The sequence below is a fragment of the Lutjanus erythropterus genome, chromosome 11 (genome assembly GCF_056507025.1).
Source record: "Lutjanus erythropterus isolate fLutEry1 chromosome 11, fLutEry1.hap2, whole genome shotgun sequence".
Taxonomy (NCBI): domain Eukaryota; kingdom Metazoa; phylum Chordata; class Actinopteri; order Lutjaniformes; family Lutjanidae; genus Lutjanus; species Lutjanus erythropterus.
The window spans coordinates 31,957,944-31,971,736 of NC_139327.1; the positions used below are offsets into that span (position 1 = coordinate 31,957,944).

The 13,793-nt window shown below is 40.1% G+C and overlaps 1 protein-coding gene across 1 annotated transcript in view; it reads right to left on the reverse strand.

The window, feature by feature from the left end:
- Positions 1–2,034: 2,034 nt before the first annotated feature.
- myo7ab (myosin VIIAb) overlaps positions 2,035–13,793 on the reverse strand; it is a 38,304-nt gene continuing 26,545 nt past the window's right edge. Inside the window, exons 27-50 of the mRNA XM_084729985.1 lie at positions 13,686–13,775; positions 13,403–13,530; positions 12,937–13,063; positions 11,590–11,709; positions 11,207–11,380; positions 10,761–10,988; positions 10,363–10,533; positions 10,160–10,277; positions 9,956–10,082; positions 8,946–9,115; positions 8,654–8,844; positions 8,063–8,187; positions 7,818–7,975; positions 6,930–7,083; positions 6,512–6,667; positions 5,324–5,429; positions 4,730–4,843; positions 4,364–4,451; positions 4,159–4,265; positions 3,858–4,043; positions 3,609–3,725; positions 2,980–3,063; positions 2,343–2,462; positions 2,035–2,257 (exon numbers count right to left, since the gene is read on the reverse strand). Of these exons, the coding sequence (XP_084586111.1) occupies positions 2,165–2,257; positions 2,343–2,462; positions 2,980–3,063; positions 3,609–3,725; positions 3,858–4,043; positions 4,159–4,265; positions 4,364–4,451; positions 4,730–4,843; positions 5,324–5,429; positions 6,512–6,667; positions 6,930–7,083; positions 7,818–7,975; positions 8,063–8,187; positions 8,654–8,844; positions 8,946–9,115; positions 9,956–10,082; positions 10,160–10,277; positions 10,363–10,533; positions 10,761–10,988; positions 11,207–11,380; positions 11,590–11,709; positions 12,937–13,063; positions 13,403–13,530; positions 13,686–13,775 (3,252 nt within the window). The 3' untranslated portion in view covers positions 2,035–2,164. The remainder of the gene's footprint in view (positions 2,258–2,342; positions 2,463–2,979; positions 3,064–3,608; positions 3,726–3,857; positions 4,044–4,158; positions 4,266–4,363; positions 4,452–4,729; positions 4,844–5,323; positions 5,430–6,511; positions 6,668–6,929; positions 7,084–7,817; positions 7,976–8,062; positions 8,188–8,653; positions 8,845–8,945; positions 9,116–9,955; positions 10,083–10,159; positions 10,278–10,362; positions 10,534–10,760; positions 10,989–11,206; positions 11,381–11,589; positions 11,710–12,936; positions 13,064–13,402; positions 13,531–13,685; positions 13,776–13,793) is intronic.

Below are 13,793 nucleotides of genomic sequence, written 5' to 3' on the forward strand. Positions count from 1 at the left end.
TCAGGTTGAATGTTGACATAACTTTTCCCACAGATATGAAAGTGGTGTTGCACAGCAAGAAGAAACAAAGAGAATAAGCTTATGTCTTTACAAAGCTTTGATTATGTTTTCTCCAAAAATGCAAAATATTTTCAATCCTCTCTGCTAAATTACAGACGACAGCTGGTTAGCTTAGCTTAGCATAATGACTGGAAACATCAGACGCCCTTTTTGAGTTAACAGAGTAATTATTTTTAAAAAGTCCTAATTTTAAACTTGCCATATCTTGAAAGTATATAATCAAAATGATCATGGACAATGTTTGTCCAAAATTTACATCTGCAGCTCATTAGTTTTGAATATTTACTGAACAGTGTTGGTCATTGCACTTAAAGGGATAGATTGGATTATTTTGATAATATAATATATAAATATAGCAATACATAAACCAAACATCACTCTCTCCAAACCAACCAACCAAACATCACTCTCTCCAAACCAACCAACCAAACTTTGGTGAAATTTGTAATTTTATCTTGCAGAACACAGGAGTTGTTGGTCTCAATCTTTAAGTTTGGTGTTTTAAAGGGTCAGTTCAGATTCACCAAACAATAACACAAACAAACTAACAGATCGTGGCAGCTGTAGACCAGCAACTCCTGTATTCTGTGAGGTAAAATGCCTGATTTTGCCAGTGGTGTTTGGTTGGTTTGGAGAGAGTGTTATTGGTTTGGAGAGAGTGATATTTGGTTTATATAACAGCAGTTTCCCATCAGAAAAGGTTGTCTGACAGCAAAGTAAAGTGGTGAAAAAATTCTAAATATAGCGTACACTTAAACTGGTATTGATGTTTTTTTTTTTTTGACGTGTAAAATACGTGTTGTTGCTGACTCCGTCCACAGCCGAACATTGATTAGCTTCCTATACCGGTACTCCTGCTGCTTCTGCAAACCTCCATCTACTAAGTACCTCAGACAACCACACGTCAAATAATCTGAACTATCCATTTAAGTTAAGCGATAAAGAATATTCAAATTTTTTCATGTATTGATTCCATAAAACCATATTTAAAAGAACTGAACCTCTGTGCTCTTTGCAAAATGTCATTTATTCATGTCTACATCAGGATATGTGGTTCTCCTTAATATAAACAAAGAATTATGATTATGAGTGATGCTTAAAAATCAAAGCTAATGGTTCATACATTTAGAAAAAAAAAAAAGACATGAGCACAAAATCAGTCAGTATCTACAGTACAGGTTTACACGTTCTAAAAATAGTCTAACTGTGGTGGATCAACACATAAAGAAGTGGCACACATATGGTCTGTCTGCACATGCTAACACTGCAATAAAAAAATCATCAGGTTATTTTTAAATAAGTTTAAATTCAGATTAACTTGCAGCTGTTTGTAACACTGGAGTTTGACTGTGAATTGGCAAACTGTAACAAACTGATCAGATGAAAGAAGAGTTGCGTGATGAATGATGATTTACCTTTGGTTTGGTCTAAGACACATTCAAAAGAGACTAAATGATGCTGGTTTTGGTAAACTCATAACAACTCTGAGTATAAATAATAATGTATCTGAAAAATGAAGCTACTTACAAGACAAACAAATTAAAATGTCACTTTGGGGATTTTGGTCCAGGTAATAGCTGTTTTTTTTTTTAATGACCGTTTTGAAGTAAGAACAAGAGGTCAGATCTAACTTTGAACTCAAAAAGAGGCTGTAAATTTGTCTTTTGTCTTTAGAGATTTTCAGCATTTGAGAAAACATCGTGGCATTAATCTGTCACAAAACAGTTACATTAAAAGCCCATTGCATAAAACTTTACAGTGCCGAGATGAATAATGCAGACTAGAGACAGCAGGTCATGAGCAGCAGTTTACAGTGATTATAATGCTTTTTATAGAAAGAAATCCAAATTGCCGAATGTGGGGAAAAAAGTAATTTAAAGGCAATATGTGAGTTTTAAGACAGGGCCGATACATAATAACATGAATGAAAACGTTGGCAGTACAGTGTCACAGTTAAAGGACTGACTTAAAAAAGTGGGATTTAAATAACAGTCGTTGCATGAATTAAATTTGTTTACATTTATTCACACTGTGTGTGTGTGTGTGTGTGAGTGAATGCAGGATTGATTGATTGACCGTAATCGATGAGTTTCCAGCCGTCCGCTCACTTGCTGTTGCCCCGGGAGGTTCGCTGTTTGGTCATGGTCGTCAGCATCTGGCTGATGTAAGAGGTCAGGAGGTCGTCCATTTTGTAGCCCTGAGGGGTTGGAGGTCAAAGGTCAGATACACGGTTTTAAACTGATATTAAAGAGCCTAAAAATCGCAGGGCGTCGGTGACTCACCAGTGAGGTTTCACACAGCAGTTTGCTGCCTCGGACCAGGTTTCCGATGGTGATGTGGAAATACGTGTTGCCGCTGCTCCAGTTGGAGATCTTGGTGAAGGGGTGAGTGGTGAGGATGTCCTGCAGGAAATATAACGAGGGAGATGAGCTCAGATACACTACAGTTCTCTACACACACTCAGATAAACATCAGATATAAAAATCATGACACGCACCATCCCACATTAGTAACTCCTGCTGATCTATGTCACTAGGTCCAGATTTTATGGATGGATTATGGGTAATGAAGTTCTTAAAACATTTGAAATATTGCACAGGGAAAGCCAAGAGCTGACACAAACCACAAGACTTTTTTTTTGTCCCACGCTGTTGTCTGGTTGTTTTGTGAGTGAACAAACTATACTATTGATCTAAAACAGGAATTAAAGTAAACGCTCTGTGTTCTATGATTTTGCAGAAGGAAATTAGCTTGTGAGCTAAATCTGTTAAAAGGCATCAGTTCTCTTTTCGCTCTACTGACCACACTATTCCAGTTAAATACTTAAATGTGTATTTCAGAAAAGTGCTTTGTTTCCGAAATGCTGATTCTTGTTATCAAACTAACTGATGTGCACAAATATGATAAATGGTGACCCACCTTAGACTTCGGATCAATGAGACTGACTCCGTGTTTGTTGATCGCTATCAGGAGGGTTTCTGGGTAATTTGGATCAGTTGTTTGCTGCACAACAAAATAGAAAAATTAAAAAACAAAACCTTTCACAGGGTGATGAAAAAAACAGTGGTGGAAAGGACCAAAGTAGATTTACTCTGATACATTTTTAAAGGAAAATACTGGACTTTTTACCACGTTACATTTATGTGACGCCATTAGCTACTAGCTATTTTGCAGATTCAGATAATTAGTACAAAATATAATCAACTAGTAAATGATAATGTATTATTATTACAATTACTGTACCAGCTGCAACATTAAAATGACTCATTAATGCATCAACAATTATAATCCAATAATAAAGTGATTTTGAAATGTATTTGCATTATTATTACTTTTACTTTTGACACATTTTGATGCTAATGCTTTTATTGAAGTTGACTAATTGTAGAGTTTTTCTAAACAGCTGCTAATTTTACTTCAGTAAAAGATCTGAGTACTTCTTCCACCACTGTAAACAATCTATTCTAAACAACAAAAATGAAACGATGACAAAACTCACGTTCGCTCACAGTTACAGGCTTGTAAAAGCTGAATATAAATCTCTTTACCTTGACCTCAAAAAAGGCTGAGCCGAACGTGGGCCACTTGTAAATGATTTTGAGGAAGGAGAGTTTGGCTTCTTCTTGAGTTTTTCCTGAGTGCTTGTTGAACAGCGACATGATGGACTGAGAGGGGAGGAGGGAGACACGCAGAGGACAAACTCCGGTCAGCATGGCGGGGAACTAAAGCCTCCACTGCGTTACATTTAATAAAGACATATCAAGACATTAAGACTTGATCAGTTTTTGTCAGCTCACCCTCTTCCAGTCGTCGGGGGACAGATGTCTGATCTGGTCCTGAGGGACGAGCTCCTTCAGGATCTTGGACATACCGTGGAAGTGGGATTTGTCCTCGTCGAACTTCACCCTGTAGATCAGCGCTGCCAGCTGGTACACCTCCTCCCTCTGACACCTGTGGTAGCCTCGCAGGTACTTAGGCAGCTCCTGTACAGAGACGACAGGCGCTGTCAAGGCACTGGAGGTATTTGTACTTTTACTTTGGTAAAGTATCTGACTACTTCTTCCAGCACTGATTACTGCTGTTACAGAGGTCACTCACTTGGTAGTAGTGGAAGATGGAGTCGGCCATGGAGTCTTTTCCTGGCATAGTGTTGGTCCACAGCTTCTTCATGAAGAACACCTGATACGTCAGTGAAGGCACTACACCTGCACACACACACACAGACGATGAACAGTTACACTAAGATAAATCAACAAGAGGATACAAAACATAAGAAAGGCAAATCTTTTTTTTTTTTTTTTACCATCTTTCACATGTCTGGCTTTCTTGATCCAGTCAGTCAGGTGTCTCACAAAGTCGAAGAAGAAGTCACCATCTGGCACGCTGATGACCTGCAGAACCAAAGAGTCTTTATAAAGTGCATGTTTACATGTGCAGTCTGTTTCAATACATCAGATAAAACAACCTGCAGAAGTCCTTACATGACCAGAAAAATAAAAACTCTCTTAATATGTCATGTTTGCTCCACTGTCAGTAATTTAAAAGAACCGCCACCGGAAAGTTCCTGACAAGATAGAGCCAAGCGGTTTGTGTAATGTGTTAATGTTGTGTTTCCTACTGAAGAAAACTTTTGCAGTTTTTACTAGATTCCAGATAATCAGGTCTTCACCTTGTCGGTGATCTTCACAAACAGACTGAAGCCTTCGGAGGATTTGAGCAGGAGACGTCCGGAGATGTTGTGGCAGAAATCTTTGGCCTTCGTGCTCGACTCCACTTCAAACACCTGCGAACACACACAGGGCAAAACTGAGACGGCTGCTTTGAAATACTGGAAATGAGTTGAAAGTATGAGGAAAAAGGGCCACTTGTGTGAATAACAGTGTTGATGATGTTGAGTGAATCTCATGTCTTTTTACTCGTGTCTCTGTACTTATACTTGAATAAAAACTGTAGATTTTTTCCATCTCTGACAAAAGTACAATCAGAGAAGATTCATGAAACCAGCAGACTGACTTTAATGTCCGTTACACAGTAATATTTATCTGACGTTTGCTAACATCAACATTAAAGACTGTAATCTACAGGTTGCACCAGAAGTAAAGCTGTGGCTGCGAAATGACTGAGTGTGTTGACCCGGACCATTTATAAGCACAAAAAGTACACGGTTTCTTCTTTTAAAAGTCACACTTTAAGTGAGATGATTTCTTAAAAACTAACATATGCAGTATAATTATATACATTTTAAATATGAGGGGTCACTGACCTCGTCTGAATCATCAGGGAAGTAAACTTTGTGGAAGATCTGAGTGGTCTTGTGCTGGATGGCCTCCACCTCCACCAGGTGAGGAGGGTACTTCCTCGATCCATTTCTGCAACAAATAACAGAGACGAAAGATGAATTACACCAGGCTTGGGTGGTATAAAGGCATTACCAAATACCAGGGTATTAAAAATCCTGACAGTAGGATTGTCAGTATACTCCTAAATAGTCTTCTTTCTATTAAATTCGTAGGGTGACGCTGATTAATTAAATATTGTAATGCTCAGCTTAGGCCACTAGAGGTCAGTCTCTATTGGAAAACTACAAAACTGAAAAAACATGATGTCTGGCAGAAGTTGGAAGTAACTAAGCAGAAATACTTTTGAGTCTGTACGGTTGTCTGTACTTGAGTAGATTTTTCAGGTATCTGTGCTTTTTATTTTCCACTTCTTACATTTTCAAAACAGGCGTTATTTTAGTTTTAATGGAATGAAAAAATGTAAAAAAAGAAATTAAAAAAAAAATAACGAAAAAGATGCAGCAAGATTAATATGATACAAGATGAAACAAGTAACACATGTGACAAGACCTGTCAATAAGAAAACAACCTAAAAAGATGTAACAAGACAAAAATACTAGATATAACTGTGTGTATTACTGAAACAGAGAAATAAAAACGATAGTACGAGCTGTAATAACCTATATGAATCTTTTTGGCTGTCAAACACAGAACAAATGTCTGTTATCTTCTGTTCAATACAAGATTAAATCCAGTAAACTCTTTAAAAAAAATTCAAGATTCAAGATGGTTTTATTGTCACATTATACAATCCTTTGAAAAACTTTTGCTGGGAAGCTCCATTAAAAAAAAAAAAAGAGTTGCGCCACCCACTGGAAACAGGAAATAACGTTTTATACTGTGACGTTTTCCTCCCAGCAGGTTGAACAAATCCACCTCAAACGTGGTCAGAAAAACCTTAAGACCTTGATGATGCTTAATTGGGAAGATTTTGAGCTTTCATCAAACGACGTTGCCCTGGTTGTAAGGCAACTGTCGAAAGACATAAGAGCAATAAATACAGGAGTAGCTGGTTGTTCCAGCGAGTCCCAGCTCTAACAGTCACAGTTTTGCCGCTGTAATACCGTATCACCTGGTAAAATCACATAAAAGAATATATTTGTGTGTGTTACCGTAAGGCTTTCTGTAGCCGCTGCATGCAGTCTGGAGCCAGTGGATAGTGTTTCTTTGCTTGAAGAAACTTCTGGACGTGAGGCAGCAGGATGTTACTGGGAGGAAACAAACCAGTGCAGAGCCACAGCAGCTCCCAGCCTTTCTCCTCACTGTACCTACACACACACACACACACACACACACACACAAAAAAAATAAGGTAAGCCATATTGAATGTAAGTCCAGTATTCACTTTTTCATAGCTGTATTTTTGTTTTGTTTTTTTTACCAGTTCCTGTTGTAAATATGTCTCTATCTGCTAAATGCTCCACTCTGTTCATCACTAATTCTGTCTGTCTGCTGTTGATAGAGCTGAGCAGGTAGAGGAACAAAAATGACGCCATGAGAGCAGCGAGAGAAAGCGCGTTTCAGACGTACTTGATGTGATTATCAGTGAGCTGTTTGAGGATCTGACAGAAGATCTCGTCTTTGAGCGGCTCGGCCTTCAGCGCTCCTTCGAAGATCTGATCTGTGAGCTCGTTGACCGAACGCACCCGTTTGGACGGGTAGTCGCCCATGTACTTCATCACAGGTGCAGCCGAGGTCAAGGACACCAACCGTTAACATAAAGAAATCGATTTGATGCAGGAGATTTGGTCGTTTAGCAATAATTTACTACAATAAATAAAATATATATGACAAGAAAACACAAAAACAAGTGACACATGTACGTATATAAATTAAATCTGTATGTAGAGCTAAAACTATTAGTTGAATAATTGATTATACAAAGAAAATTAAATTACCAACTATTCTGATGATCAACTAATGATTTAAAGGGTTATTCAAACATTTTTTTTAAACCAGGGTCAATTTGTTTTTTTACAAATTTTAAGGTCAAACTGACTGATTATAAATCCAAAAAGTTAAGTTACCTGTGTTTGCCACTGACAGGCTAAGAAGTGTTTCACAACAAAGCTTGGGGAGTAACAGGAATACATAATCTGTATACAAAATATGCTAACTGTATTCCATAACAGTTATTCATAAAAAGATGTAATCAGATTACAGATACATTTAGTCACGATGGGGATTATTAGTAGGATTACGATTTTAAATTAAAGAATGATGCACTGCCAATCACAGCGCAGTCCTCTGGACATTTCACCATTTTTGTCTTTAAATCAATCAATCAATAAATTGTGCACAACAAAGGACGGAACAGCTGGACAAACTAATAAACCAAACAACAAACATAAAACACTTAGAGCTGCAGTGAATTATCGATTATTAACTGAAGCCACTCGCCGTCCATTTAAAGGATATCCATGAAGGCCAAGCAGGCCTCCTGAGCGAGCTCCTCGTGAGCCAGCACTTTCTTCAGCAGAGGCTGTTTGAGAGGCTCCCTGGTGCAGCTCCACAGACGCTCTTTTCCTCTGGACTTCGAGATCATCACCCTGCTCAGAGTGCTCTTGGGAGGAGGCCTGGAAACGCACACAAACTATGTACCGGTCGTACTGACAGGGCAGCTGTGGACTTTACATCTGCGCGTGAAGGGTTAGGAAACTCACCTGAAGTAGTCGTAGGAGAACTCCTCCAGCGTGTACGCTTTAGTTTTGTCCTCTTTGTCAGAAAGGTTCATGTGGGACAAACCGATGGATTCTCTCCTCTGATCAGGAGTCATCGTCACAAGAGCCTGAGGCGCAGAAAGACAGGGTCAAAAAGGATGTAGATACAACAAACAATCTCCACCTGAAAAATGATTTATTATATTTTCTCTCTGATCAGCCGCAGCTAAAACAGATGTCAGTTTGCACTTTGATTCCAAGAGAAATATTTGTTTATTTAGTTTAGTTTTATTTTGCACAATTAGTTTTTTTTTAGCAGTCTGCTGTGTAACAAGCAGGTCATTGCGGCGAAATAAACCCCGACCAGGTGATGCAAGATCCCAACGCGAAGCGGAGGGGTCTTGAATACAGTTACCTTTTTGTATCCAGAGTACGTAATCCTGTTACATGTAATCTGTTACTCCATAAACCTGGTTTTCAGTAATGTGACCACTGCCTTTTAATTGTGTAATTATGTGTGTGAGCAAGAACCAACCAATATAAGAGCGTTAAATATCCAGATACCAGGTGTCAGTTGATGATGGCTTCACTCACCACTAAGTCATACTGCGGTCTGGTGATGGTGGGCAGCACGTAGACACAGTCAGCAGGGAAGTCTCCTCTCTGTTTGGTCCTGTCGTTGATGCCGTGAGCCCAGCCAGAGTTCATCACGTGCTCTCCGTCATGTTCGTCCAGGATGATCAGATCACCCTTAGAGAAACTCAGGAACGTGGAATCGGCCCCTGCTGCCAGATAATTATTACATGTAAATTTCACCAATTATGTAATCAGTGTCCCAGAATTAAATGGTTCTTTTTTTTTTTTCCGAGCCACCAGTGGATCTTACCAGGGTTGGGACAGTCCAGCAGTCCCACCACGTACTTGGACTTCTTCCTCAGACCCTCGAGGAAGGCGACCACCAGATCACGGATGTCCTCCGCGTTGTTGGAGGTGAACGTGTACTCGTCTCCTTTGATGGTGGCCAAAGTAAAACTCTGGCCCTGGAGTTTACCCCCTCTGGAAGATGAAACTTTACTTTAACCACTGTCTTTTTATGAATTATGAAAAACAAGTCATTTATCATGTAGCAGTTGTAAAATGTGGACTATAAAAAAGAAAGTATTTCAATTTGGGGATTAACTTCCTAAGAAACAAATTTTTGTTGACGTCAGCTTTGATAAATGAGCATTAGTGTCATTCTTGCACTTTAGTACACTTTTGCTCTTCACTTTGAGCACAAACCACCAGCTGTAGCTCATTATTGTTATGGTTATATTTCTTTTACAAATCAGAGATACCTGCAGACTAATTTCAACGTTCATTTCATTAACTTTAATGAGCTGCATCTGCTTTCTGATTGATAAACGTCTGCTCTGTATTGCTGCAGGTTCATGATAATCTTGCAAAACATCATTTTTACATGCATGAAATGTTGATGTATTGTACCGGGTAATTATATATATATTTTTTGCATTAAATGCATGAGAGCAATGCATGATGGCTAAGCCCAGGATGCAATGAGGGGGAACTTCTGGTTGAACATTTACATGTCAGGAGGCGACCTCTGGTATTAGTGGTTGTTAGCTTGGTTACATTCATACATTTAGCATCCTTGGCGCTAATTTGCCATTTTTTGAGGTTGTTCTTTCCTGGGGACTTTGAAAACGTAGATTGTGGATGCTGCAATGCTGGTTGAAGCAAGCGACCGATGGCAGAACTTATACCCGCAGTGTGCGCAAGGTGAGTCAGTCTACACATATAATTTAAATACAATTTGTAATACTGTAGGTGGAAATAGTTTCTTCTTAATTAGATTGCAAATAAAGGTACAGAATATAATTTAGTTTGTTATTGTACCTGCTACTGGACACAGCGGTGATCTCTGGGAATGAGAGCTCCAGCAGGACCTGCTCCTGTTCATCCACAAAGTAAACTCCGGTCCAGTTCACCGCCACGATCACGTCATTCTTGGGCAGACTGGGTCCTGTGTGGACAGACAGTGTCATCTTATCCATGAAAACACCTACAGACACCTACAGCACTAACACCGTTTTCACCAACCTGAGAATTTAAAGGCCTCGTAGAAGCGTGAGAAGAGTAAAGGCCACTTTAAACGAGCGAAATCCACCACGTCCTCCTTCACCCTCTGCGTGTTCAGCCTCCTTTTGGTGTGTAATCCCTGCGGAGTCAGTTTCAGTTAGTTACTGTCGCACGAGTTGTTCAAAAAGCAGCAAAGAGGTGTCAGTTTTGGTGGCAGCAGATACCTTTTTATGGGCGCTGATGATGAGCTGAACCCACTTCTCTGCGGTCTTAGTGGAGGTGATTTCCCTGTCGGGGATGTAGGAGGGGATGAGGCTGAGCAGACGGTCCTGAAGGATCTCAGAGCCGTAGTCCACGTAGTACTGCTGAGAGGCCAGCTCGGCCAGGTCCTCCTCCTGCAGGACACGCAGGGCATCATTGACAGACAAAAAATGATCGGCTACAAAAACTCCAAAGTGGTTATTTTGATCAAAGCATGCAGTAAATCAGACAATGTAACATGTACACCAACACCAGAATATCACTGAGCCTCTAAAAAAAAAAAAAAAAAATCAGTAAACTACCTTACAAACAGGTCGGGCAGTAACATAATCCAAGTATCACGATATTAAAGTAATCTCACCCTCTCACAGCGGTATTCTCCAAACTTCACCCCTCGGACGATCTGCTGGTAGATGAGGTTCGTGGCGACGTAGTCCTCGGCCGGGTTGTGCCAGGGGTTAAAGATCTCCTTCCTGAAGAACAGCCTCCAGGGGGCGTTCCTCTCCTGAGCGCCCTGCTCCTTCGCATACTGCTCACACTGGGAGACGGCGTCCATGACGTGGTCGCTGCCGCTGCCCAGCGAGGACACCTGACCACAGCGGTGTCACAGATTCATTCAGAAAACAGTGAAGTGAGCGTCTGCAAGTGCTGCTGTATTTTAATCAAGTCAAAATATGAAGGTGTTTCTTCAACTACGCGCATTTTTGACTTATGCAAGGATTAACCTGAATTTCAATTTTGAGCATCATCATACAATTTGTTTCAAAACAAAAGTAACACAGATAAACTGTGTGCATCACGTTTCACCTTGTCGAACAGGGCGATGTACAGCGAGAAGCCGAAGCGATCTCTCAGGTTGATTTTGTCTGCCAGAGCGTTGCAGAGCTCGCTGGCGGTGGTGGCCGAGTCCGCCAGGAGGGTCTTTGTGGTTCCGTCCATAAACGTCACAGGAAGCATGATGGGCTTCTTAGATTTAGTGGCCTGAAAGGACGAAACAGATCAGATTCAAATTCCACAGCGATTCATCGTTATGCCCTAAAACTGTCAATTTAATTCAAGACTTTTCACGAATAAATAATAGCTTGCTCTTTTGATGCAACAATGAAACAAATCAAATTATATAACAAATTTATATAATAAAATTACAGTGTTTTAAAGACTTTTCAGTATCTGCAGTTCATGTTCAGTACCTGTAATTCTAGCCAAGATGGCGGCTGGGTCCTTGTGCGGTTGACGAACGTCCTCCTCAACCTTTCCTCGCAATATGGAGCGTAACCAGGGGGACCGTTATTTAGAAACGTCCGTAAATACTGAGAACAGAGGGGAAAGAGGGGGAGAAAGAGAAATGAAAAAAACAACAGATTTTACTGACAGAGTAAAAGTAAATGATTGAAACACTGAAATACAAACAGATTCTACTGGAGAGGCGACACAAACCAAAGATAAAAACTGATGTTTTTTGACTGAAGGGAATAAAAGCCATCTTTAAAGTTTAACTGTAAACCAACTGTTAGCTACAGGAACTAAATACATCTGACAGCTAATTTTAGCCTCACCTCTAACCCTAGTTAACTAATCTATTCTAAGCTATTCTATAGCTAAATAGCCAGCTGGTGGACATAGATCATTAGCTAAAATAGCTAGTTCACCTGATAACCAATTTTAGCAAAACATTAGCTAACTAGATAGCTAATCTGTGTAAACTGTTAGCTAGCTACTTAACTAGTGTTTTGATGAAATTAGCTGGCAATGTGACTTTATGTATATATGTCGTTTTTTGTACAGGAGACAGGAAATAAGAAAGTTGACCGAGGCTCTGCTGGGTACGAAGTTTACTCAACTGTCACTGAACCACAGAGCAAAAAGTGGTGGGACTTAGGAAGGGTCAGTTGACTAAAACTTAAAGGGTGGATTTTTCCTTTAATGACTTTGTTCCCTATTATAACTTTGCTGAATTTTAGTTGGTTTATTGGTACAAACTCCTTGCTGTTTATGATGAAGATAGAAAGAGGTTGTGCTGCTGTCTACTCTTGAGTGTTTTCAGTAATTGATCAGTCTGGTCGATAACCTCGTTTGGATTTTAATTAATCCTTTCTTCAGTAAACACGACTTTTTTTTTCCCTCGGCTGTCTTCAGTCCAAATTTCTCGATGTTCTACAGTTGTTTTTATTGTGTATAAAATGCTTTTTCATGTTTGCTTACAGGGAAACTTGCTTTTGATTACAGGATCAATGAAGATTAGCCAGTGAAAAGAAACGGTCATTAAAGCGGCACCTCGCTGTGCAGTATTTTCAGATGCTTTGAGACAACAAACAACACCTGAATTCTTTGGCCTAAATCAAACTGTGAAACATTTATTTTATGTTAAGTTACAGACGTGAAGAAAGTTACAGCAGAGAATAAAACGGAGGCGACACTGGGTTTAAAAACGGGCCCATCAGGGTGTCAGGGATGGACTACAGGACTTGGCGGCTGCAGTATCAATTTACTGCAGGTGGTCTTCCCGTGAGAAGTGTGTTTAGAAGTTTCTTTCTTACTTTGACAAACTTCTCGGAGGGGGCGAAGCAGCCGACGCAGAGAGACAGCAGGATCCAGCCGCGGGCGTGGCTGCTCTTGGACGGATTCTGTGTGAGCTGTTTGCAGATCTGACAGTAGATCTCATCCCTGAGACACAAAAACAACAGCTCAACGAAACCAGATACAAACACGGAGCTGTAGAAAATCAGAATTATATAATAAAGTTACAGTTTAATATAAAACATAAAGTTGTTTAGAATTACCAGTGAACAGAGCTCTGGCCCCTTTCAGAATAAAAGCCTGATAATGTTTTAACCGTAAGCAGAATGATACTGACTGCTTTTATTTGAGTTTAATTACAGTACTGTCCCTACAGGAAGTTGCAGTGATGTGATTGCAGTCACACTGAAAGCACCATGATCAGACACACTTAGTCTTAACTTAAAGAAAGTTCAGATACTAAAACTGCAGCTGCTTGTAGGTCACCTGAGGGCGGGCCGCAGGATGCCGTTGCCGATGATGAAGTGAAGTTTCTCCAGGTTGGAGGTGGGTCGGTCCTCCAGCATGCTGTTCCCCTGAAGGCTGTAGTCCCCATCTGTCAACCGCCGGGTCACCTGACACAGACAATCAAGAGGAAAAGTTCTTGACAAACATGTGACCTGGTCGCCATACACTTAAAGTGTTTGGGAGACTCTGCAATGTTTTCCTGTGAAAATAAAATGCAAAATCTGGTGGTAAGTTAAAAGGAAGTTGCTGGTTTGAATCTCACCTCCTCAGTGATCTTTGATTTCCTCTTCAAGGTGAGAGACACGAGTTTATGTCTGACGCTGTTCCTCTTCTGGCTGTCGATGGAGCTGTTCTGTAGACACAAACATGG